Raw genomic sequence first — 13,698 nt, 5'->3', positions numbered from 1 at the left:
AACTTCACTTTGCATAATCTTGGTTCATAATTACAAGTAAGAGTGTGCAAGGAATTTTTATATTGTGACATTACAACATTATATCCACATAGTTACAACTTCATTTACACAGATGATGTTAATGCAGATCTAACACATCTGGCAGAATAACCATCCTTACACAGAACTGTGCCAAGTGCAGTTTTAAAATATTTTTTGAATCTATATAATTTTAATTTACTTTTTTAAAAAGACATCCATCTCCTCGACTAAGACGACAACTGTCAGCATACGACGATAAGGCAATAAATGTGTTTTATATTTTATGTGCCTCATTATCTATTAGTTAAATTTAATCATATTCTTGATACTCATCATGAAGTAACAGTTTACTCAGATACACAGAAACCTGAAGATGGATTACTCTGCCCGAATTAAGACATGTGGTAAATGAGTACGTGGTACATAAATTTACCAATATTGTCGTTGTCTAGTTAGTACACAAACGCTGTTACAATTCACATATGAATCGGTGAAATTTTAAGTTACATCTGCAAAGGGCAGAAACATGTCGCGGTAATGTCTAAATTAACTGTAGATAAAAATCCAGTGTTAATGATCTGGTGAATGCCGGTAAGGTTTGCACTTGGCAAAATAAACCATAACATGATAATTATGCAGTGCCCATTTGCTTGTCAATGACAGATTTTTATCTGCAAATAAATGAATGTAAGAGATCTATGATGGATATAAACTCGCGAAGAACACATTTTACTACAATTTGGAATGCACATTCCCAGTTCACGCTGTGGCAAATCTCACAGAATTGTGTTTACAGAATGGCTGAGAATGCATACAGCCAACTGCTAGCTTCTCGTTTATATAATCACAAATAGCCATTTGATTGTTCGCGTTGATTTACCAACCAGACACAAAGCACTGCTGCCAAACTGGCGACGTTGAAAGAATAGTTAATGGTGGTTCATTGGGCTGCCTAGTCAAACGGGCTATCATAACAAAATTTGTTTCAACATTTCCAGTTTCAACTGTTTCTTGTTACTTGTTTCACTGAACTTAAACGTGTCTAACTCACTTTGGGGGTACATCTGATTTAAATCCCGGTAAGAACCAGCTATTCTGAGGTTTCCCTCCTCCCCCACCCCCCAGCCAATGCATAGCAGGTAATTTAAAACAGGCAAATACAGCTTCCTTTTATCTGTCTCTATCATCGTAATCAACCATTCTACTGCAACACATTCCACGTTACATAAACTCAGCAGCTAACATAGCATCGTAAAATAATTAAATGAAATTGTAAAATACCAGACACTTCATAATGGGGAGCTTCACAATCTGTGTTTTTAATTAAAATTGTTGGGGTATTAAATCAGAAAACATGAGATGGTGAAAAAATGCAGCATGTGTGGGTGAACTTACATTTAAGGGGCTTAAGTAGCAAAGTAAAAAAGCTGTATAGCCCTGCGGTCCGTTAGCACGAAAACACCTAGCTCTGCCAACATGGAATCACTCCAACCCTGAGTTTCCGATGTCACATACCTCACTCTATCGGCCCCTAGTCCGCACTCTGGTCCCTTGTCCAGGGAACAGGCAACGTTACAGGTCTCGTTACCAATATAGTCGCTGTTCGATACTTTTATGAAGTTTCTTTGGATGAACACAGAAACTAAGGCACCAACAATTTAGGTGTTTCAGAAATAGGTATATATCGGCATTTGGCCTACAATTCGTTCACTATCCGCTCTCTTTTTCTTGAAGAGAACAACATGTCAAATGATGGCTGCCCTCTGGGTTGTTGCGCCGTGTAGTTTGGCAGAAGTTTATCAACGTTTCAGAGGTCCTTGCTACCTTCATCATCAGGGCGATGGAGACAGCAAGGACCTCTGAAATGTCGGTAAACTTCTACCAAACTACACGGCGCAACAACCCAGAAGACAGAAATCTTCAGACTCACCGCCATGAAAACCTCAAATCCTACAGATGTAATCGATGCTGTACTGAAGAGAAATAATTTGTTTTCCATAAAACACGACATATATCCATCAAAAACCCGGTTAATGCACATGAAAAAAATGTTTAAAGTGGAAAACGACTTAAACACGTGGTTGCACTCAGTGGGTTAAATGCAAGTCTATCGAAAATTGAACAGTTGGTGTACATACATAGTTGCTACTAAGCTATAAAGTGTTATGAAATACGCAAAATCATCTTTACTTCTACCATTTGTTTCGATCTCGAAAACTGACGTAACCCTTCAAACGATTTTGGGTGAGAATCATGGGAAGAAATTCCATCCGAGTGGCTTTTTGTGGATTTCGTCGAATGTGAACTACAAATTCTGAGTTCAGGCACAAGAAATAACAAATACGTCCTAAACCCTTTCTGCAGCTTTTAGTGTAGTTTGCACGGCGGAAAGGGTTACGATTTTCTGGGTTTTGGCTCCGTGTTGACTTGTCGGAAGTTGCCAGGGTTTCCTGAAAAAACACACACTCTCCATCTTCAGACGTTGGCATCTACAGACGAGTCTACATGGCGCCAAGACCCAGAAGAACATCATAATACGTTTTAATAGTTGGAATGTACGTTTTCGCCAATAAAATAAATACCTTTCATTTCCAAGAAAGGAATTTTCTTTGCATTTCTATACTGCTGAGAACGTTGACACAGCAGGAATGAGTTCGAAAGGTGATCGCTTTGTGTCACGTATTGATTTCTTCGTTGTTTTCTCAGTCCCTCCAAGCAAATGCCTGGGTATTACCTTCTGATCGTTCTGAAACTTTACTGATTTTCGTAAATTTGTTTTTATTTCCATGTACATACTTCATGAGATTTCTAAAGTCCCATATCAGTGCACTCAGGTCCAAATGACTTTGCGAATAGACCCCTATGTTATAAGCTTTTTTATTCTGACAAAGGGATACGGACAATAAACTTCAACTGAAGCCCCCGCCTGGTTACTCGCTCTGCTTGAGAACTAACTCGCACTTTACTTATTGCATATTCGTTCTGACCACATGCATTTAGACCACGATATTGGACCCCAGCCAGTGAGATGGCTTCTAGAACTTTTTGCCAGCCAATCACAAGGTTACCAGCCTAAATAAAAGGAGTTACAGGACACTGTTGTAACCGTCCACTGGTTGTAACCCCGTGGAGCTGCCTCTCCTCCCAAGGGCGATGTGGGTATCTCAGGGTGTATGATTACTGGGTCATAGCTCGTCGGTGTGTGAACTCTTATCTCGGGTCGTGTTAACTGCCTGGTTCCCATCAGCCAATGATAACTTGGATTCAAGTTTTGAGGAACTCACAACTATTTATTGACACTCGTTCAATAATGAGGTTACAGAAGTAAATGATACGTTTATAAGATATCTCAGTCAAGCTATTAACCATTTGCGTGCTTTTGGTACCTTAGATATCTGAAATGTACTTGTATTTTGTGAAGTTTTCCAATTAAGTTTCCAAAATGTGCCAGGTGACAGTTTGAAGTAAGAAATCGAAGTGAAGTCTGCGAAGTCCAAGTGTCTGAAATCTAAGTGAAGAGTGCAACCCTCAACAACGGGGTTAATACACATTCAGAAGAAGACAACTTATTCCTGATTGGCTAACAAACTAACATGTTCTTGAAGTGAGCTTGGAAACTTTAAAGGAATATATTCCTCAAAACCTCAGACTGAACTTGTCGTAATCTTGAGATGACGTTGACCTATCCCTGACCTCAAACTGACATGAATATGGATGGTCATTCAGGTTCCTACAGATCGGCAGAAATATGCGTTTGGAAAAAATTACTTTCGAATGACCTTGAATTTCTAAAGGCCTCTCTCCGGAAAACCCCGGGACTTATATTCTCTTGACTATGCCAAGACGGTGACCTGTGAGTGACCTCAAACGGCCATAAATATGGTCACTCAGATTCAAGCAATCTGCAAGAAAAATGCATTTGATAAAAATGACTTTCGAAACCCTTGAAACTTTCAAAGGCCTTTATCCGAAAATCACAGGTACTTTTATTGCCGTGACTATGACATGATGATGACCTGTCCGTTACCTCAAAGTAACATGAGTATAGTCACTCAGATTCCTACAGATCGGCAGAAACATGCGTTTGAAAAAATGACCTTCCAATAACCTTGAGAACTTTAAAAACCTCTATTCTGAAAACCAACAAACTGATATTATCGTGACTAAGATATGACAGTGGCCTGTGCGTGACCTCAAGCTAACATGTTTATTGACACTGAGATCCCTGCAGATCGGTAGAATAATGCGTTTGAAAAAACTACTTTCGAAATACCTTGAAAATTTTAAAGGCCTCTAATCGGAAAACCCCGGTACTTATATTGTCGTGTCCAGGGCTGTGGTATCGGTACCAAAATATCCGACTCCAACCCCTTCATAAAAGCTCAATATGTATTAATAAGCGTAAACCTACTAAAATGGCAAATTGCACCATAAGAGATTTCATCACCACCACGTGAATCATCATCCTACTTTTTAGACTTATAATCCATATTTAAATATACGTCTAATAGTTATTGCAGAAATCGGTTGATTTGTAGACAGTTTGTATTCTTAAGGTACCGGATTTAAAGTTACAAGGCATTATTCCCACACCATGTGTCTCAACGGGTCGTTGTATCTCCCTAAGCGTTAGCCCGCCGTCGGCTCACACGGTATAGAAATTGTTTTTAAGATTTTACATCGAGGTCGGAGTCGGTACATTTTTACCAGATCTGGAGGCTCTTTCTGTAGTAAATCAGCATCTAGGCCAGTGGGGGATGCACAACTGCAAATTATCCTACAGCTTTCCACAATTGCTACTGGTGGCACACTCATTTATATAGGAAAGAACACGGCCTTCAGGTGTAATTAGGTGAAGTTTTTTCTAAGCCGTAAGACAGGCCTATTTGAGATTTTTATTTGATACCTTCATTGGTGAACAAGTTATCCGCCTTTTACGTAACACGAAAATGACCGGCCGTCTTCGAAACAGCCCGCCACTGGATGCGAATTCCACATCGCCCCACTTCTTGAAACCACCGAATTTACTCTTTATTGTTCATTTTCTTACTGTATCTCCTAATATTCTGCAACATCCATTATCACTTTCCTCCTCTAAAAGATAGTACGTCTAACATATTTGCCTGCCGTCTACTTCGTGCCATAAAATGTCAGCAGTCTGACTGAATGACTTTCCACCAAATGAAAAGTGTCGTTACTTTTAGCGGAGTGGATATGTTGGTAGGCTTGATAATTTTTAAAACAGTATTTCATCATCATTGCTATTTTTATGTAAACTCTCATTTCAAAACATCTGTTTGAAAGGATCTTCTTCATACTTTTACATTAACCAAAGTGTCGTCTAATAAAGAGGGAACTTTACTGAATATACGCTGAAGTTTATGAAAGTTGCCCTTTGTAATACTACGTTATCCTATCAGGGTATGCACATTAATGACAATACCACACTAATGTCCTCTTAATATTGCACCCCATTATTTATATCACATCATATATTATATTATCTCATATAACCTTCCAGTTTGACAGCTGATTTCATTCCGTTATGTATGTTAAAGCCAATCCGTAAGTGAATATTAGCTTCCCCGTTTTACAGAAAATCCACAATCACCCTTATTCCTTCCAACACGTACTCCGCTACACGCAAATTAAATTATATACTCATTAAAGTGTAACTGCTTTAGACACTTCTGACGTTCCTAATTGCAATATTTTAACTTACTTAAACTCGGGAATAAAATAATAGCAGCTACAATATGAACGATGTCTGTACATGTTCTCAAATTGCTGTACACGTGAAATAATACTTACATTATTGTGCCATTTTAGTCCGTTGGCGACTTCGCCGTTGTTCGCACTGAAGTACAAAATTATGAATGAAATAAAACAATGCCAATAATGAATCTAAGTATAAGTCTTTAAGGTTGTAACGGTCCTTACTTAAGTCTTATTTTCTCTCAGCTGAAGGTTAGTTGCGATAATTTGGCACACTCACCCGGTCGTGTCGTCCCGTCCCGCTCTCCGGCTTTGGACTGGTGGCTGTTGCGCCATTCACACACAAGGGAGCAGACCTTTCCTCGAAATAGATAAACAGGCAGCCGCCTCAAAAGTACAACAAAATTGGGTCTACTACAATACTACTTATCGTATAAAATATTCTACCGTTTAATAAGTTTACGTAAACACTCTTTATCCTGACAACCATAAAATATTCTGGGTTTAGTTACTTTGGCCCTCGGGGTGGAGGGGGAATCTAAGTCAAGAGACCTCTTGCTTCAGGCAGCCGCAATTTAACTATATATTACTTATTTTGCAAACACATCATTTCAACCTCAATCAATAAGAAAATCCAAAGCAAAAAAATAAATTAGAAACAACGTAATAGATTGTCACAAAGGTGACTTACCCAAATGGTTCTTGAAATTTTAAATTGTGATAATGGCTGTACAAGTGTTTCCGATGTGTTGGCATTAGGTCCTGTAAGAGAATTTAGGCATAAAGATATATGTTGTCATAAGTTGTGCCTAGATGACAAGAAACCACTGTAATTTTAGTTGTAACAGAATACACAAATCCTGAATTTTCAAAATACAGCACTTCAAGTTCATTCTTTCTGTTGCTCAATTGCAATTCTTCCCAGTGTCAACAACCATGGAAAGGGGTCAGAGTCACTTGGCTTTCTTTATTTGAAGGGTTTTAAAGCTATAAATGTCACGTTGAGTAGCCTCCACATATAGGTTTACCAGGTGAGATTTCAGGACCTCACAGTCAACAAATATGAACATATCTGTATTATGGGATGTTGCACAACATCCCAAGAGCCACCTTCATACTCGTCACCTTGACAACCTGAAATCAAACATCACTTAATGTGTCCATTTTGTAACGGGTACTTCATAAAACTGAAGCAAAATAATACTAAGCTCAAGTATTTACACAAAAATGTAAATTAGTTTGTATAAGAAACATAACCAATGCACAAAGTAACCTGCTGAATTAGATTCTGCAAAGTCTGCATTCTGCCAGTGCCTATAGCTTATATTCCAAGGTACATAATTCACTCATGTGTGTGACAACCATAAAGACAATTTGAATATCAACACATACTGCTTCTTATTTTGGGAAGAGAGGTCTCTCCTGTAATTGGCATCAGTTTTACTGATGAGTCTGTAGCAACAAGGTACAAATAATATGACAGAGTGATGGGCCATATATTATAAATGAAAGACCTAAAATATGACAAGCACACTAGTAGGGATCAGGGGAATATTATTTACAAAGAATACATTAAATAATACACAAAATCATACAAGACTAGAATCAGTCATTCTTCTTTGTGTGTTACATAAGGAAAATGGCCTAGTATGTTACAATAAAACATCTGGTTAAAAGTGTTGCAAAATGCAACTACAAAAATTGCATTACAGGTGTTACAATTAGAGATGGAGAAATCTTCTGTTATTTGTAAAACAGGTTTGAATAACCTCAATTCCAATCAATTTATTTTTTTCATTTCAAGTGTCACTGTTTTCTACGTCCCTGTGAACAAAACACCTAAACCAGTGGTTTCCAAACTTGTAGTGATATAAACTATTCCAGAGGATTCACCTGAAAACTATGGTATCTATATTATATTTATGTAAATTCAAAAGAAATTATAACACACTATGGGTGTTTCTGCCCTATTTGTGATATTTAATACAAACATTATTTTATACAGTATGCTCCAAATACAGTTTAAATGTAAAATTTAATGTTAGGATGCCCAGACTTACCTCACCCCCTCTAATGACCAAAGTGAACAATTTGTCCCCAGCATGAAAAGAGCTGACTCCTGGTTGAAAGAGAATAGTAGAAAATATATTTTCCTATTTTTATATTTCTTTCTTGTTTTAATTTCTATAATAATTTTCTATTTTATTTTCATTACTTTTTGACATATTATTATTAATTTTCTCTCTTATGATCCATCAATATATTACATATTTACAATATTATGTTTCTTTAATTATGGAAGTACAACTGGTTCCAAAGAAATGATGAAACTGCATTGGTCAAGTCTTTATATACTCTTCTTGTAAGTCCTCTGCAAGTTTTCTGTTGAAGATAATTCAGGATATCTTGCTTCTCATGACAGTACTGTAGACCACAACAGCATTTATGGCAACCACATCCTCCCTTCCAACCATTGCATTAGATATGCAGCACCTTTTAAATACTTTGACTATCACTTCTGGACACATCCATTGCCATGATGTCTTGATACAATGGCACAGAAGTGCTGTTAACACTGGGCTTCCTTAATTTCCCAGTAGGTTTCAGAAGAGCAATTCAAAATACAGTTGTTTAAAATGATCCTTTAAAGTTTTATTTACAACATCTAAAATGAGGACATCCCTCTAGGTATGACAACAAAGACAGCAATCATTGCATGAATCACAGACTGGTGATACTAAATGACCTTTAAATGTATACAGCACCAGCATTCCTTATTTTCTCAATAACACTCCTGGTCTCCTGTTCCAAACAACTTGTAACCAGTCCCTCATCAGTCACCCATCCAATATACTGACACTATTATTGGCAGCATCTCTTTAGGCATATGTCGGTAGTTTTATGCTATCTGCCAATACTGTCAACAATAGTCACGTCTTTTCATTGCCTGATGTTTTACAATAACAGATTTTGCACCTGTGTCATCAACTGGATGACATATCAAAATATACTGGAGTTTTGTCAGTGTTCCCTATTTGGCTTAGTATGTAATTATTTTCTTCCTAAAGTCAAATCATGTTTTTGACTAGCAAGAAGTCTCACAATAGTACCTCTTTTCTCAACATTATCTACCATTTCAACAGTAAGGGAAGCTTAGATTATGTGTGATCTGGGAGACCGCAGCAGAAACAATATCTGGCTATGGCTTGTAGCACTCTGCTGTTCTCAGCACCTTTTACATTTCTTTATACATCTACTGATATTTCTTTCGCTTCATTAGTTGTTTGATGTGGTTTGTATTGGGAAATTTACTTTGGTGGAGGTCTGGAAGACCGCATGTCACTGGTTACACAATCTTTTTAGTTGGCCACTCTCATCTATACCATGAGTAAGCACGTGGATAAACTTGCTATGTCCACCATCCAACAAGAGAAAACCATCATATGTGTGTTTCATATGCAACAATCCTTTATATCTATAATGCACCAAGATAATTTCTAAGGAATGTGCTGAGGCACAGTCCTAAATCAAAGGTGTCTGCCCATTACAGATTTTGACTCAAACAAACAATTTGATCATTTCTTTGCATATTATGTTAAAGCACAGTATGAACTATCAAAATTTATGATCTAGTTGACAAAGCAAAGTTAAAGAATTGCTGCCAACTCATAGCTGTGATTATACTTGGGGCAAACTGCATTAGCTCATGTCTACTGACACATATCTGTCTCTCTTGTTTGTTTACCATGACAGCAACTTACACCATACACCTATTCAGGATCTGTTGCCTCCCACATGGTACCATTAGAAGCTTGATTTGCAGAATCTGAAAGCATTTTACTGAGGGACAGAGTGTCTCCTCCAAGTGTTACATGTAAAAATTAATTTTGCTTGCAAATCTAACCAGTGTCACATTTAACTTTCTTATGCACCAAGTGCCCCTCACAAAAAATGAAAAGTCAAAGAGGGAAATCACTATGGCATGCAAAAAACTTGAATGGAAGTGATTTTAAATTTATATGAGGGCAAACTGTCCTCTCTGGGTGTCAAAATGTTAAGCTGCGTAGGGATGAGCCAAGTCAAGTGAGTGTGGAAGAAGAGGAAGGGGCACAATGCTACAACCTTTTTAGGGAGGAGAACTGCATGCAAATTTTCCTACTGTGATTTCATAAATAGGTTGCTCATTATGTGATAATGTTCAGAAACCACTTGTTCTAGCATTCTACACATTTTTTATAACAATGTGCTGTTATGCAGCTCTCAAAATAAAACTTAAATTAAAAAATGTGTAACCTACTGGGCATAAATATTTTCATATCTCTGTCTGACCCTTTATTTTTTGATTAATACCTTCATTTGGGATAAGGATTTCAACCATCTCTAATTAAGTCTTAATTTTAACGACCAGTATAAAATGTGTCTGTGTATGTCACATAAGACAAGATGCCAGAGATCAACTGTTAGGAACCAAAAGAATTATGAATAATTTATAACAATTATCTCATCTCTTGGCATACTGTGTTACATATTCTCTCACTCTGCTGTGGAAGGCTTCTTTATCCTTGAGGTAAAGTTCTGCTGCTTCACTGTTCAAGGGATCATCAAAATTCAACAGGTCCTGCAATTCAAACAGGAAACTCATTAATTATAAACACTTAAAACATCCACAATGTCTCTAAGATAAATCAAAAAGTATTCTTCAACATTCATACAAATACTTTGTTGTTTGAAGCCACATTTGTGTGCATAAATCTAATAAAAGATTCCATGATTTAGTTAATGTTATCTCCTAGGCTATCACTTCATTTCATTTAGCTGCTCAGTTTAAAATTTCTTGTATAACAATTGTGGATATAGCATCAAGTGCCTCAGTGTAGTAGTTACCACTCATGCTGTGTATACACAAACACACAAGGTTTGAATCTTAACCCAGACACCAGCTAAACTGACCATGGGACTCATGGTTTTCATTAGTAAATACTGATAATTACTGGGAGTGCCTTAAAATAGTTATCAATTATCTTCACATCATTAGAAACTCATTCTTATCACATCATTTCTCATTTGGCACTACATAACAAATATGACTAAGACAAAATACCATTAAATGAACAAAGAACCCCCACTACAGGCTCACGCTCAGCTTCAAACACAGGCGCTGGGCATGTATTACATAAATTTAGGTCATGGTGCTGGTGTTATGATCTTTGAAGGATTCATGAATGATATGGGAATCAAAATATCAGAACAATGGCACTACAAACAACAGTCTACACAAATGTAACTGAAATGTATCTCACACATTATTTAACTTACAGTAAACAGAGAGTTGAGACCCCAGATTATATCCTTGAGTTTTCTGGTCGGTGCCCATCCCATTCCATCAATAGAGTTCTGACGTAAAAGACTCAAGCAGATGTCACCATCTTCACTGATGTTGGGATGCCATAGCTTTGTTAGGCACTTCACCAATGGTGGCTATACAAAAACATATCTACCTTATGAGGAACTTGAAACAAAGAAAAGTTTAATAAAACATAAACCTAAGAAAGAGCATCCATACTGATGGGTTATGGGTGGAGGGAATCCAAGAGCCATTTTATTCCCATTGTCAGTTGCATCAATGACAGATAGTTTAATTACACTTTCTGCACTGTATTTTCCAGAAGAGAAATGTGTGATTTTTAACAATATAAGTGCAATGGCATATGGACTAATTTCTTACAAGAAATACCCATATGAAACAATATGCAAAATAAAACCTGACATTAATGTATTTAAGAGTTCTTGAGGTAACCCAAGCAGCCTTCTTACATGTAGGGTTCAATGAGTAACACCAGAGGAAAATCACAAAGAATCACTGTAAACATCAAAGTACTAAATATTTGTGCAAACATGCACTCAGATGTTACTAAACACTTGACATACTGCTGAAGTATTAAAAATCATACTGTCCCACACTAGAACCCCACATCAACTGAAAACCTAGCGCAAATAATACATTTTCCATACTGTACTTACTGCCATATTGTAATCTTCAGTAACAAATATATGAAACCAGAACTGCCCTCCAGCCCAAAACCCTTCATCAGGAGTTACAGTCAGGTGAAAATCATGTAGCTGATGTGGGTCTTCAAATCGGACTCTACAAGTGATTGGTAACGTTTGTTCCATTTCCTGAACCTGGTAAGAAAATTACACATTTACTTAGAACTCTTGCTGCTGTTTATATAATAATGGATATTGTGTCATTCTTGCACTGCTGCCAAGACACAAGGGTCAATGCAGAAATAAGTATAAGGTACGTAGCAAAGGCTGTTTTTCGGCAGGTTAGAGGTGCAGAGGAACAGCCTACCTCGTTCACGGTTCACTAAAAACATACTGAATAAATGCACTGCTTCACTAACAATATTATGGCACTATTCATTCACTTCTAAGATTGTCGCATCACAGCACACAAAAACGACACAACATCCGGCCTTTATCAAAACTTCATCCACGGAAACGATTAGAAATTTAAAAATATTCCACATCACTCGGTATCGTTGAATATACTAATTCGAAGCATTTTCTTCGAGAAATTATATTCATTTGCATTCAGCTGCAAGTTATATGAACTCTATACTCCATTAACGAACTGTACGAAATCACTTACTTCCTTCACCAACAGTTTGTCCCGTATCGACACCCGCTTGCTTGATTCTGTTGTGGATGAGCCACTATGACCGTCATTTTCTTTTTTCATTTTTCTTGTTAATGTAATCATTATTAGGACAAGTACCTTTCACAGGTTAGATTTGGTTGGAATGGAACCCTGAATATGAAGATACTTAGCATGAATTCGTCCTAGTACCTATAATGTATTAAATCCATCGAAATTGCATGAAATTAAGAGAAACTGAACTGTCCTTTGGCCTTTTACGTGTTGCTCTATAGGAAAATAACCATTTTTCATTGTCTGTTAATCGCCACAACTAGCATCTTCCACAACATTCGCATCCCTTAAATTACAATCTCCCATTCCCACACTACATGCACTATCGACACGAGTCTCGACACATCGCGGCACAGACCAACACTGCCATCTATATTTTAAATTCGCGGAAAATAATACCGGTAGTTACCAACGTTTCGGATTAACGTATAGCCACCGTCTTCAGTGTTGAAACATTCAGAGTTGAAAAACCTCACATATCATACCGACACACTACATACACACCATTCAGTCCACCTTTTGCCTTCACTTTATTTAAATGGGTAGAAAGATAAGCCTACAAATCAGTGCAAATATCTTTCTTTATATTTTTGCCACACTCAACTCCAAAGGAAAAGGTGCTAAACTCCGTCTGTTAAGCCAACTTGCTTTACCATGTCCAACTGCCCATTTGTAACAACTCAAAAGCCACTAAATGTACATTCACGTAATTTGAAGTTGGGGAATGCCATAAATTTCACTGAGACACTTCAATTTTAATAAAAGCAGGTCATGTTACATGAAGGCATACATGCATTTTCTACACACACAATGTAATTTGCTTAATATTTATTAGTCAGAAATGTTTCAAACTAAATTGTAGAATAAAACAAAAAACAAACCTTCAAGAGGATTAAATAAGAGGGATTTTTATTTTGTCACTTCACAGCTTGAGAAGTTTTGGAATAATTCTGAAAATATTTTGTAAGTCCTTGAGCATCCATCCCACCTATTTACAAGACAGTTTCCAAAGTTAGCTTTCATGGATTGACTACACAGAGGTGAAAGAGTGAATACATAAGATTTGTTAAGACTGTGTGCACATTTGCTAACTTGTTGTTTCCAAGAAAGGGTTAATGTGCCAGGAATGGCTCCAGATGCAAGTGACCATAGTACAAAACTGTCCACCCACCTGTCATAGAAAACTATTTTAAAGTTTATCCTAAATGGGGTATAAGTAATTCAGAACCTTAGACCATACATTCTTT

General features: G+C 37.1%; 2 protein-coding genes across 4 annotated transcripts in view; both read right to left on the bottom strand.

Annotated features, from left to right (window-relative positions):
- Positions 1-6,156, bottom strand: part of LOC110841541 (Obscurin) — a 122,179-nt gene extending 116,023 nt beyond the window's left edge. Inside the window, exon 1 of the mRNA XM_087352862.1 lies at positions 6,017-6,156. The gene's annotated coding sequence lies outside the window, so the exon portion shown is untranslated. The remainder of the gene's footprint in view (positions 1-6,016) is intronic.
- A 379-nt stretch (positions 6,157-6,535) lies between these two features.
- On the bottom strand, positions 6,536-12,821 carry LOC110826620 (NEDD8-conjugating enzyme UBE2F). 3 transcript variants are annotated; one of them, XM_022057429.2, is made up of 5 exons: positions 12,392-12,820; positions 11,758-11,919; positions 11,053-11,214; positions 10,274-10,354; positions 6,536-6,870 (listed from the first exon to the last, which is right to left on the bottom strand). In XM_022057429.2, exons 1-5 carry the CDS (start codon positions 12,500-12,502, stop codon positions 6,814-6,816), a joined length of 573 nt encoding a protein of 190 aa, XP_021913121.1. In that variant the 5' UTR covers positions 12,503-12,820; the 3' UTR covers positions 6,536-6,813. The 3 variants fall into 3 exon arrangements, with proteins under 3 accessions (XP_021913121.1, XP_021913138.1, XP_021913130.1); XM_022057446.1 differs by lacking the exon at positions 12,392-12,820 and adding an exon at positions 12,092-12,376; XM_022057438.2 differs by lacking the exon at positions 6,536-6,870 and having other exon boundaries at positions 7,257-10,354; positions 12,392-12,821.
- Positions 12,822-13,698: the final 877 nt, after the last annotated feature.

The sequence above is a fragment of the Zootermopsis nevadensis genome, unplaced genomic scaffold (genome assembly GCF_977971745.1).
Source record: "Zootermopsis nevadensis isolate Lab colony 2312 unplaced genomic scaffold, Znev_1.0 Znev_ptg000021l, whole genome shotgun sequence".
NCBI lineage: Eukaryota > Metazoa > Arthropoda > Insecta > Blattodea > Termopsidae > Zootermopsis > Zootermopsis nevadensis.
Note: the sequence above shows the minus strand (reverse complement) of the source record. Positions and strands in the feature narration are given on the sequence as shown.

Coding starts and splice junctions, on each gene's coding strand:
- LOC110826620 (XM_022057429.2), bottom strand. CDS start 12,502: ATGATTACATTAACAAGAAAAATGAAAAAAGAAAATGACGGTCATAGT. Junction 10,355..11,052: donor GTCTCAACTCTCTGTTTACT/GTAAGTTAAATA, acceptor TTTGAATTGCAG/GACCTGTTGAATTTTGATGA. Junction 6,871..10,273: donor AAGAAGCCTTCCACAGCAGA/GTGAGAGAATAT, acceptor GTTTGATTTCAG/GTTGTCAAGGTGACGAGTAT.